This window comes from Phasianus colchicus, chromosome 2 (genome assembly GCF_987193195.1).
Source record: "Phasianus colchicus chromosome 2, bPhaCol1.hap1.1, whole genome shotgun sequence".
NCBI lineage: Eukaryota > Metazoa > Chordata > Aves > Galliformes > Phasianidae > Phasianus > Phasianus colchicus.
In genome coordinates, this window is record NC_143437.1 from 2,693,414 (window position 1) to 2,706,375 (window position 12,962).

General features: G+C 44.2%; 1 protein-coding gene across 3 annotated transcripts in view; it reads left to right on the plus strand.

The window, feature by feature from the left end:
• The window catches only part of EFEMP1 (EGF-like fibulin extracellular matrix protein 1), a 51,976-nt gene extending 46,971 nt beyond the window's left edge, over positions 1 to 5,005 (plus strand). For all 3 annotated transcript variants that reach the window (XM_031597882.2, XM_031597880.2, XM_031597881.2), the window contains exons 10-12: positions 1,496 to 1,619; positions 1,738 to 1,933; positions 3,788 to 5,005. In XM_031597882.2, coding sequence (XP_031453742.1) covers positions 1,496 to 1,619; positions 1,738 to 1,933; positions 3,788 to 3,946 — 479 coding nt within the window. In that variant the 3' untranslated portion in view covers positions 3,947 to 5,005. The remainder of the gene's footprint in view (positions 1 to 1,495; positions 1,620 to 1,737; positions 1,934 to 3,787) is intronic.
• Positions 5,006 to 12,962: the final 7,957 nt, after the last annotated feature.

Here is a 12,962-nt window from a genome sequence, read left to right on the forward strand (position 1 = left end):
TCAACATTCCTGGTTTGGCAAAGGTGCATCCTAGATCATAGAATCCATAGCCTTTGGTGTGACACCACTCACACAGTCATCATTGAACTTCTGCCTGGATCCCAGTTGCCAGCTGGGAGGACTGAGGAGAACACTACCTGCACTCCTGATCCTTTCAACATCTTCCCAAGGGACATAAAGTCTTTTTTGATATATTTTAATTTCCCAGTCACAGCTTTGTGTGACCCAGCTTGAAAGATCAGGAGAGGATAGTGGTCCTCCAGCTTTATCATAGCCAGTCTCCTCCTCCTGATGTCCTGAATGCGAGCCCCCAGAAGGCAGGAAACCTTCAGAGAGGTTATCTGGGCAGCAGATGGATGCCTCAGTGCCTCTCAGCACAAAATCTCCAATTGCTAAGATCTCTTGCCTTTTTTAGCAGCACTGGTCACAACTCAGATCCTCAGTTGGACCTTCTTAATGCGATCACCTCTTTCTGATTCTCAGCCACTATCCATACCTTCTTCTTTCTCCCACACCACAGCCTGAAATCTATTAGCTAGTGGGACTTCAGGAGCAAGGGGAGAAGACTCCTTTTGCCCTGAGCAGAGACAAATGTCCAGTCACCATCACCTGCACAAGTTCACCCCCTGTCAGGTGGGAAGCCAGCTTATCTTATTCCCTTAGCTGGACCCCAGGACAGGGCTGTCTGTCTGTCCGTGCCACTGTACCATACCAGGCATCCATCTCTCTCTCAGACTGCAATTTCTTCTCATTTCTATGAAGAGCAGCTGATACGGAGCATCTTGGGGCAGTTGGACCATCTTTGATTAAAAAAAAGCATCTCTGTCTTCCAAGAGATTATATTTGGATAACCCCTTTTTGAGGCTGGGTTAATTTCAGGAGAGCATTTGAGTGACAGTGGTTGGGTTCTGGCACTGACAAGTTGACAGAACATTAATAGAACACAAGTCTGATTGTCTCCATATCCATTCAACATTATTTTCCCGGGGGGGTGAGGAGGGGGAAAGGAAGCACTGCTTCACACAAAAATAAACAAGACTTCATCATTTCTTTCAGAGCTATTTTTGTTGAAACGTAACCATTTAATGGGCATTTTAGCTAGACCATGAAAACCAGGCATTTAGAAGTGAGGTCCTGCATAAAGCATGAAATGACAAAGCCTCCATCTTCTCCCTATAAGATGTCTTATGCTAGAAAATGATTCATTGCTAACTTAGAATTCAGTATTTCTACAGTTGCATTACAGATAGTGTGACTCCTGTGTTTCTTTAGTCAACAAAAAATGGTTAGAATTAACATGCATTTAACAAATATGTTCCACGTCTGCATAGGAAAATGCTTTATAGCCAGGCACCAGAAAAGCAGGTAAAGAAAACAGAAATCTTGAGTTTCAGCAGAAAAGCAGGTGGCTTGTTTGGCGGTTGTTGCTTTGTGTGTTTGTTTTTGAATCAAACTCATTTCTTCTGCTTTGAACGTTCCTTTTCCTTCCTCCTAGACATAAATGAGTGTGAGACTACTAATGAATGCAGAGAGGATGAAATCTGCTGGAATTACCATGGAGGATTTCGTTGTTACCCAATAAATCCTTGTCAAGAGCCCTATGTCCTCACGTCTGAGAAGTAAGAGAAAGACAGACACTTTTATAGGGTTATCCACATCAGGCAGCGTGATCAAATTTGGCAGAACACAAGTGCTGTTTGTTTGCTGCTATCAAAGTCATCCCTTTTTGTTTTTCAGCCGCTGTGTCTGCCCCGTATCAAACACCATCTGCCGAGAGCTGCCCTACTCCGTTGTGTACAAATACATGAGCATCCGTTCAGACAGAACAGTGCCTTCTGATATCTTCCAGATTCAGGCAACCACTATTTATCCTAATACTATTAACACATTCCGGATCAAGTCAGGAAACGAAAATGGAGAATTTTACCTGAGAGTGAGTATTGGTAGAGCGGGATATGGAAACCTCTAGTGCTGCCAAGGAGTTGCAGAGTTCCTGTAAGAGCAGTATCATGGCATACACAGCTCATCAGCTTTTTAAGAGCTCCTTATTAAGCGTGCTTGCTTTACAAATTTCAAGCCTTTACCTGCTCTGCCCAACAGCTGTATAAACTGAGAATCAAACAGTTCAAGTGACTACAGCACAAGTAACCACCGTGGATATTTAGCGAGTGATTCTCACACAAAATTCAAAATGCCTCAATGATCTTTTCAGTCCGTACTGGCATCCCACCTGTATATATTTAGAAGAGAACCAAAAAAAATGCAGGAGGCATTTAATGAGTATTCTTTTTTCTCCACAAAAGAAATTAAGTCAGGAAATAGCTCGGGATGGGGCAGTGATTCCAAGAGAGAGAGAAATTCGGATGTGCAGCAAAGTCTGTATTGGGAGATGCTTTTTTCTCACAGTGCTGCAACTATTTCAGAAAACCACAGAAGTTTAAATGACTTAGGACAGCAGTATTTCCTGTTGGTATAATGCATTCAAGTAGATTACAGATGAATGAAACTAACATCTACTTTAAGATTTTTTGAACTGAACCTAATTTTTTTGGATATTTCATATATTTATAAATTCCTGGAAAATCCTTTTTCCATTATGTGGCTTTATGCTCGGTAAAAAAAGCATTAGCACTGAAAACAAGCCAGAACATTATTAATTAGAATGTTTTCATTTGTTTTTCCTAAAATATGAGGATTAGAGTGTTCTAATCTAACAGCAGAAGAATACTAATATGGTGTTGCCTGTTTACATCAAGATAGGAACAAGCATCTCCACACTTGTGCCTAGCTTAATCTGGTATACCTATAACTCAGTGCTCTTCCCTGGATTTATTACACATCGAAAACCCATACCTACCCCAAAGTATTAACAGTTGTTTTAAGAAAAAAAACGGACAGCTCTTAAGGACGAGTTCATTCTAGGTAAGGAGAGACTCCAGTCTAGCCTGCAGATTGACTTTGAAACTGAATTCCAATCTTCTGTTGCCACCCAACAAGAAATCACGGGGTTTAAATAAGGAAGCTTGTGTTTATTCCTGACAGAGTGCTGTGGTAAATAGAGCTCTCTCTTAGAAATTATTCCTGTTGTTTCAGTGGAGCTTGCAGTAGGTCTCTGGTGCAGCACACGGATTCATTTGTCTAACCTACTTGGTTCACATAGGGAGCAAAATACAATAGGTAAAGGGGGAGATGAGCTTCCCCCCTTTACCATCTGTAAATTAGGAAGCCATACTGATGGCATGCCTCCTTTCAGTTGGCATCAAAGTCTCATTCCCTAGCAGCAAGACCCCAGCCTGGAAAGAACTTTGGGGTGGAGCAGGAGGCAGCAAGGCACGCTGGCTGCAAGAACTCCCAGTGTTTATGGGGTACAAGCTTCTGCTCAAGTATGAGCCATAGTGCAGTTTCCCTCCACTGAATAAGCTGGATCACTGTTAAATACATTAGGTTTCTCTACTTATTCTTCATATATCTTAAAAGCTGATAGGTGGAGATAAAACAAAAACCATCCTGGGATAGATTACCACTTCCCAGGTCCTGTAGGGGACTCAGCATAACCAGGAACAGATTTTGTAGCGCAGTTTATTCCTCCAAGCCCCAGTCAGGTAAAGCTTTCCCTCCAGCAAGGCCAGGTGTGAGATTAGTCACGGCCATTTAAAAGTGTTTAAATAATACTTGCATTGTGCATCTCCGTGCTGAGGGGGAGCATTTTTATGGTGTAGTAACGCAAGCAGTCCCTTGACACGGCTAGAGAATCACTGAACTGAACTTTTTTTTTCCCTTCTTTCAGCAAACAAGCGCCGTAAGTGCAATGCTGGTACTGGTGAAATCGCTCTCGGGGCCAAGAGAACACATTGTGGATCTGGAGATGCTAACAGTCAACAGTTTGAATTACCGTACAAGCTCAGTGTTAAGATTAACAATAATAGTGGGACCTTATGCATTTTAGTGGTTTTCAATAACCCTTCACTGGCACTTAAAGCAGCCAAAGAATATTATCTTAAAGAAAGCACTTACTATTTTATTTATAGATTTTACTCTTTTTTTTTTTTTTATATATATTTGTTTAGTAAGTTGATATCCTTAACCCACACATTACACCTGTAATTCAAAATTAGTAGATGTGTTCCATAGTATAACATGGGCATTGTCACTTTCTGTATAAAGATTTAAATCTTTTGATTACCTTACTTGGCCTAGATGCATAGTACTTTTGTATGAGAACTGTATGTTCATGCTATCCTGTCAAACTTCACACACCCTTCATAGCCAAATAGGTCACACGGTTCAGAGGTGATCTTGAATTGTTCTTGTTTAAAATTCTAATGCAGCTACACTGACAATCTCAAAGGCAAAGAATTGTATTATGGATGATACACAAAGTAACGGTTCTCTGATAAGCTAAATATATTTCTTTGTAACTAACTTTATAACAGAAGATAACAGTTAATAAGAATCTATTCCTGTAGACATTTATGTGCTATCACTTGTTTTTTTCTGATCTGGGTTGGGGGGTAAAGTAGCATTTGTGAGAAGTGTTTTGCATTGGGTTTTTATGTGCAGATTGTTTTAACCATAGCACGGAATAACATTCTGCTCTCTCCAAGAGAAACAGGCCATCTTCAGAGCATTTCTCCTACAATGAAAAACTCCAAGTGGAAAATCGCCGCGCTGGGCACACGCTTTCTCCCAAGAACACTGTTGGTAGTTACTGGCTAGAGGGATACAGCATTTTCAGACAGAAGTTAATGTGCTATTTTTCCAGAAATATTATGTTGTATACTACAAACCGAGCATATTTGCTTGTTAAGTTATATCATATATTTTCAAGCACTGTCCTGTTCTTGCTCTTACAACTCAGATGTGTCATGTACAGTGTGCATAAAATTTATTTCTAATTCAAGAACTAATAGCATCTTTTGTAATATGTAAAATCTTATTTCCTGTTTAAAATGTAGTAGTTAATCCTTTGATGTACAAAATTTTTAATAAAGTTCTCTTACCATGGTGTGTTTGGTCTATTGTGAGAAAGTCCTAGCCCACATTTGAGGGCTGAATGCTCACTACTGTGAGTTCTGTAGGGAAAGAATGGCACAGAAGGTGTCAGGTCATAGAGTGACCTGGCAAACTAAAAACACCATTCCTTTGTGGAAGGACAGCCATTGCCTACTGAGTCCTACTGACATTTTAAAAAGCCATACCAACACGTTAGTTGCTGGCCTAAAGGAAAGAGCTTCCTTTCTACTCAACATCTTCCACTGAAAACTTGTGAACAGTGTATTTACTGGACACAAAAATCCTCCTGGGGTGCAGACCCACGTATTCAGATTTTTTGAGTGGCTCTGTTACCCTCGGTGATGGCTTTTCAGGGAAAATCCCAGAGAGAAGCAGTGAGCTTGGCTGGAGGACATGGCATTCAGAGATCCTGGGATGCACAACAGCAAAATTGCCTCCGGAACACAGCTGGGGATTGGCCACAACTGCTCTGCTTTGGGACAGCACAGCCCCCACACTCAGACAAATTGCAGAGCAGGACCCCGTTACCCAGTGATCGTTCCTTCAGGCATTCATTTGTGGCTTTAAGTAAATACTTCATCTGCCAATGGGGTCAGAGTACATGCTTGTGGCACAGGCCAGAAAAATAAACAGTGCTGGCACGGGCCATGCTGCCATTGCCTGGGGCCCAGGGCTGTGGGATGAGCACACAGGTAGCCTTCATAAACCTCTGCAAACCGGGCTCACCAATACAAACCCAGTCACTTCAGAGAGGGATTTAATCTGTTTTCCATGGTGAAAACACTTGATGTGCAAAGTCTGGCTCGTAGGAAGCTCCTTCCTCCCACCAGAGGGATTCCTCCCCATTCATTATCACCACTATGAACCTGCTTGGTCTGAGAGGTAATTCCCCACCCTGCTCAAGTACAGAAGTAAATGTGCCAGGTCTCTTTTAACTGCCTAAGTCTTGTAATTCAGCACTGCCCATTCTAATAAGCAATTGGGTTTGTTGTTTCTAGGTTTAAAAAGGTCACTTTCCTCACATTCAGGAGGCTGCAGAGCGCCTGCCTGGCCCCTGCTGTGAATTCAAGAGCCACAAACCATCTCTGGCATACCCCACACTGCCAAGCTCTGCCCCAAAGACCTGCTCTGCCTTCAACCTCAGCCAATGCAAACAGGACGCGTGTTGACACCAGCTTTATCACCAGCACTTCCTTGCAATCATCGGGAAAGCAGAGAAACATTTGTGGCAGCCCCACAACCGACCTGTCCTGTACCAGCGATAGCCCTGGCCAGGACTGCAGCTGCTGTACCCGACTCCTGCCTGCAGCTCCACCAGCCAGCCCCAAACACGCTCCGTTCATCCAGCTGCAAATCCATTTACGTGCCACTGCTGTGCCGGGTGCTTGAGCAATTCATCTGCCCGCTGAATTTCTGCTTATCTGACAACAGCACAAAACAGACTGGTTTATATATATATATATGAACTGTACACTTAGCCAGATGATCCCAAAATCCAGGAGGTTTACCTGGATTTCCTGGTAAACCCACAAAGCCTGTACATACTGCAGGAACCACGTTTTCTTAGCTTCATATTTTGTGCATCAAATGACATAAGCAGCAAAGGCAGTTGCAGCTCATACATGCACCCATAGTTGGCCTGCCCGTTCCTCCACATCTCATCGTGCTCGTGCACTGCATATAACCCACTTTTATCTCTGCACAAACTGTCCAGCCAAGCACCCTGGCCCCCATCTGTTTGCAATACGCAGGTCGATACAAGGCTGCTTTCAGCCCAACCATGCCAAGTCTGAGGTTACCATGCAGCTCAGGAGCACATCGCTTCAGTATGGGCTGGCTGAACACACCACTCCCGTGCACAACGTGAATCACAGCCCTTCCATGGCAGCAGGGAGCTGAAACAGCAGCAGCCCCTCCGAAACAAAAATGGGGCAGGCTAGCAGGATAAACCAGGAGCTGGAAGAGGGTGACTAGAGTTGTTTAACATAAGTGTGAAGTATGCAATTGAGCCAATGCTGGTCCAGAAAGCCTGTAAGCAAGAGGAGAGGATGGTTTGGTGCCTGAGGTTTGGTGAGCTTTCATACACTGTCAGAAAAACTGCGTGGTGTTAACGGGGAAACTCACAGATTCATCCCATGCTCAGGATGTGGAGCTGCAGCAAAGTTGCTACAGGGGTATAAGTAACTGCTTGGGTTGAAAGGGCATCGAAGTTGCAAGGAAAGAGCTGAAAGGAGAGCATTTGCTCAGCTTTCTCAAAGGTGTACCAGCACGGTTATCAGTAACGCGCTTCAGGGAGGCTTCTCATATAAATCTGTCACTTGGAGAACCACCTAAATCAGCATCACATGCAAAGTTTAATATCGCTTCAGAAATAGAGAGAAAAAGGTTTAAAGAAATAGGATCGAGTAAACAGAACTTAAGGAAACAGAAAACCAAGTTCATCCACTTCCCTGAGACCACCTGAACGCAGAGCAGTGGGATTATTTTGTTTGGAAGGCTTACAAATGCAAGTTTATTGTTGTATCCCGTTTCCATGACTGCAAAGAGTTGCTTATGTTTTGAATGATCATCCATGTTTCTATCTTTATAACTCTCCTATTAAAATATAGAACAGCTGCTGCCCCAGTCAGCTGTTCGGCATATGGAGCCCACCAGGGACAAAGCCCACTGTTAACACGGAGAATTATTTTTAACGCCCTCACATTTCTAAACCTCACCATCATCTCAGCAAAATGGCACGTTTCCACACTCCCCAGCTGGGGAAACACCTGCAGAATACAAAACTGAGCTCCGCCGCATCTGGTACAAAATCCAATTTTATTTCATCTGGCCAGCAGGAAAAGTTACCAGCCCTGGTGAACAGAAACAGGGCAAAAAGTTAACTGCGTCCTGCATCTGGGGAGAGGCAGCTGTCTAGTTAAGCTGTTTATACTGCAAACATTTTTGTATATATTAGGAGGAAAAAGAGCTGTTTAATAAAATGGAGATGGCTTATAGTTGCCAAAGCAAATTTGAAGGACAGAGTGCAAAAGCTCTTGTTTTTTTTTGTTGTTTTTTGTTTTTTGTTTTTTTTGCATGGGAAAAAAACACACTTCTATATTATATTGATTTAGGCTACACACATTTACCTTCTTTTTTTAAAGAGGGAAATAAGTTATCTCAAAGTTAATTCCTCCTAAATCATCCCACTCGTATATATCTGCTCAGCAGGAAAAGCTGCAAGCATTTACAGCAACCACTGCTGCACCACGAACACCAAGAGGCAGCAGAGGTGTCCCTGGTGTCTCAGAACACGTAAATAATGGCACTGGGACTGTGTGGATAGGATGTGTAGCAATGCATCTCACAGACTGGACTTAGATGAGCTGCAGGTTTTGTTTGTAGACATGGTTACAAACCGTTCCCACTCATTGGAGCTGGAAATCGCTCACTTCCCAATCCCCCCACAGTCCCAGAAAGGACACCATGCTCTGTACTTCTGCTTCCTCTCAGCAACACACACGGATGATCAATATTTTTATTTTAACCTATCACTATATCATCACACGCACATTCAAAAGGGAAGCATCCCACTGGCAAGCTGCTGCTCAGAGCTTTGAAGTGAAAGGTGCAGCTCTCAAGCAGGACCCCCCTGGCAGTGCCATCCTTGGAGAAGCTCACGGAGCCAAGCAGCCCCAGCACCAGAGCAACACAAAGAACCTCAGCTGTTCCTGCCTTGTAAATGCACACACTGGTGCTATTTACTGCTGTTTTAATGAAGCTCTCGTTGTACACCCCCTGCACCAGCCTCAAGAGGTGCTGCCTAAAACCTCTGCAAACGTGGTACAGAAAAAACAACTCTGTCACTACCCCAGACATACACCTAAGTAAGAGCACAGAAACAAGTAGACAACATTTCCAAATCTAACAGGCTGCCAGCCACCCCAACCCAGCAAACCCAACCCAATTGCTGGTTGACAACAGTAATATAGGTATACTCTTTAAAAATCTTAAGACACAGCCATGGAAGTTTGTGCACAGACACCCCAAGGTCTGAATCCTGCCAGTGTGACCTGACAGACATCTGAATTTGCAACCACCTCCCCTTGGAGGTCACTTCTTTTTACACTTTGAATGTTTCTGCGATATCCACATGCAACACATGGGAATGTTTCCTATGCAGAATATACATAACAAACACCCAAGTGAGAAGTCAGAGAGCAAAACCCTCACAGGTGGCATGGAAACTAGGAAAACAAACAGATTTTGGGAGCCCAGAGCAAGGGCTGCGGAGGGGAAGCCATTATACCAAAGCAGAAGGGTAAAATGCATTACTAAAATCAAGTCATCATCTGAGAAGCTGAAGTTGCATAAGAATGAGGAAAAAATAAGAGCCCAAAAGAGCAACTCACCAACACATGGATGGGCAAACCCAGCCTCTCCCAGGCTCAGAAGAGGCAAGAAGCCCCCAGAAGGCAGATGTGGTCAAGACATGACCCGCATTATGAGAACAACCAAAACAAGATAACACCAGAGCAGAAAAATGAAGTCATGTGGCTTGCATGGAGGAGATGCCACTCCATCTGCAACAAGCGGAGAGCCCCAAGCTGATCACACTTTCCAGGGGGAGCAGCACTGATACAGAATCATAGAATGGTTTGGGTTGGAAGGGACATTTAAGATCATGTAGTTCCAACCCCCTGCTACAGGCAGGGACACTTCCCTCTAGACCAGGTTGCTCACAGCCCCATCCAGCCTGGCCTTGAATGCTTCCAGGGAGGGGACATTCACAACCTCACTGGGCAGCCTGCTCAGCGTCTCATCACCATCACAGTAAAGAATTTCTTTCTAATATCTGGTCTAAATCCACCCTGTGACAGTTTAAAGCCATTTCACCATGTCCTGTTGCTACCTTATAAGAAGTCACTCCCCAGCTTTCCTTGAGGCTCTTCAGGTACTGGAAGGCTGCTATGAGGTCTCCTTGGAGCCTTCTCTTCTCCAGGCTGAAGAACCCCAGCTCTCACAGCCTGTCCTTGTAGGGGACAACAGTTCAGCAGAAAATCCCAGCTTCCAAAAGCAGCTCCAGCACCAGGAATGACTGGAGAGGCCACATTCATCATCTGCATCAGAATCGGGTGGTTTGGGGAGCAGCAGTCACCCAGCTCAGCCAAAGTCACAAAAGCATTAAGCCAACTCAGACTGTATTTTGCAGGGATTGTCTCCTCCTCCCTAAAAGTCAGTTTTAAAGCAGTGATGTAAAAGAAGATGCTCCTCTGATTCGGGGGAGCAGAAATAGGTGTTTTGTGAGACAAAAACTGTGAGCAAAATCCTGTATTTCTACCCAGATGAAAGGCAGTAGGAGCCAGACTGTTGCAAATAATGGCATTTCTAGGAAAGCCACCTCCAGACACTCATCTGACATGAACTAACCTTCAAAGTGATTTGAAGTTCTAGGCCGAAGCTGGCAATCACTTCTTTCTTTCCCTGCAATGAACCTGGCTCCAGACAACCTGGAAGTGGTGAAATTTAAATCTGCCCCAAATTTAAATGCAGAAACACAGCATACCAAGATTTCAATTCAACATGATTGAAATGAGAAAATTTTTTAAAAAGCCTACCTTCTGTAATGGTACTAATAGGGGATAAAACAAACGTGTTCCGTTGATACTAAAAGCTAGGATATCAGCAGAGAGATCTAAATAAATTAGAGAGCTGGTCAATCACCGACCACATGAAGTTTAACAAGAGCTATGGCAGATTCTGCACCTGGCTATAAATACAGACTGGGGGTGAGATGCTGGAGAGCAGTCCTGCTCTCACCTCACAGCTGTGTGCAGTTTTGGGTGCCAAAGTACAAAAAGGGTCAGGTTGGATATCAGGAAAAGGTTCTTCAGCAGGAGGTGGAACAGGGTCCCCAGGGCAGTGGCTGTGCCACCGAGCTGCCAGAGTTCAAGAAGTATCTGGACATACAGTCTGATTTTTGGGTGGTCCTATGTGGAGACAGTTGTACTCAATGATCCTAATGGGTCTTCCAACTCAGGATATTCTATGATCTGCTTATTTTTCAGGCATTTCAAGTTAGCACTATTCCACAGTCCCTGGGAAACAAACAAACAAAAAAAAGCACGTTCACTCCTAGCACCCATCTCCTCCATACTGCATTACTGCCTTTCCCTGCAGGAAAGATTTCCAAAGTCTTCTGTTTCACAGCAGCTCTAAAAGCTGGCAGAGGTGGATGGGCAGTGGAAAACATGAAGCACCGTGCCTAGTGCTCGCTGTGAGGCCAGCAAGCTTGCACTGCAAATCAAACCCTGAGGACTGAAATGGTAACATGAGATTTCATCAGGGTCAGAAAATTCCTGCCTCTGCACTGGTATGCTGGGGAGGGAAAGACCCAAATTATATGGTGAACTTTTCCAACACAGCACTAAGATTTCATGGACTAGTAGTCCGTGTAGTAGCAGTTGTTTCTAATCTATTACACAAAGGCTACAGTTTCTACTATTTTCTGCAAATGCAGAGCAGATCAAGTTGATGGATGCTAATGTTTTATTGCAAACCCGCATCATTTTCCCCATTAGTGCTGGGAATGGTTTGCAGGAGCAGAACACTTTGATAGCCCGCTCCATCTGAAAGCAGACCTGCTGTGGTTCGGCTTCTCATTTCTATTAGGAAGCTGCCTCTTTCCAACAGCCCTTTCTTCCCTGCTACACAGTACAGTCGTTGCTGGCTCTTAAAATTTACATCATAGCAGCTTGAAACTTGCCAAATTCCATCTCAAATATTTTTCAGGCATGTTTTCTTGCTTGGTTTAGGATTTTCCCCCTTGTTTCTGGAGTTCGCCGAAATTAAAATGAGGCTGCAGTAACACTGCAGAGCTTCTTCCATTTGTGGTTTGCGTGCAAACAGAAACATTAGAAACAGAAGAACCACATTCACATCATGGCAGAGATAACATGGCCTTCCTGAACGATAAGATGTACATACTATCTACATGCAATCCAGTCATGCAGGGCAGACACGCAAAGTGAGGATTCTGCTGGCATCAACACCTCACTCAAATCCACACCCTACAAGGTACCGAGCTAAATAACACATGTTGTTATTTGGCCTGTCCTCCTCCTAGCATAAAATTACCATTGGAGTCATTTTCCATCTTCAAATAATCAGAGACATTTCAGGGGGATGGAGCACCACACCATATATCCGTGACTTGCCTACCCACTGGGTTGCAGGTGGCAAACCTGCACTGCAGCCTGCTCTCACCTGAATTCACATCTCTCCGCTGTTGTCACACACCTGCAGGGATGATCTCCATCTTGGGGCAGAAATTTTTCAGTGGAACAAAACATTTCTTTGCCCTTAGGTCACTAAAATTTGCTTACTTTGGGGCACTCAGGATTAAGAGATTCTACCTTGTTTCCTCTCAACCACCATCACCTTAGCCCAAAACCAGGGTAAAAACACACTGTCCAGATATTTAGAAAGATGATGCTTTCAGGCAGTGCAGGATATTTGGTGATGGGGTGAAGGGGTGGGAGGTGGAGGTGGATGTCTTTCTTGTGCCACAGGCTCAATAGTCACCCTGGATGAGCCGTGCAACTTGGGGCATTTTGACAGCTGCTTCCTGAGGTTGCCTGGAGTCCCAGAAAGGATGTAAAATATTTGTAGTAATTCCCTGAACAAACCCAAGAGGCTTCCTCGAAGCAGAGCCCTCCGCTCTGTTGACTCGCACTTTTTAAAGGTAATATAAATTCCACTTACATGGGTTTGTTTTGATGTTGAAAATTGGTCTCCATAGACATGGTTGAAACCATGCCCTGGAGCGCCGAGGCTGGAGCCAACAACCACACAGCCCTTCCTTCGTCAGCACAGAGCCCAGGAGGTTTGAGAGGTGTAAATGCCACCACAGGGGGACCAAGGAGAGGCCAGGGGACCAAGGGGAGACAGGGCACTGTGCCCCCACCACA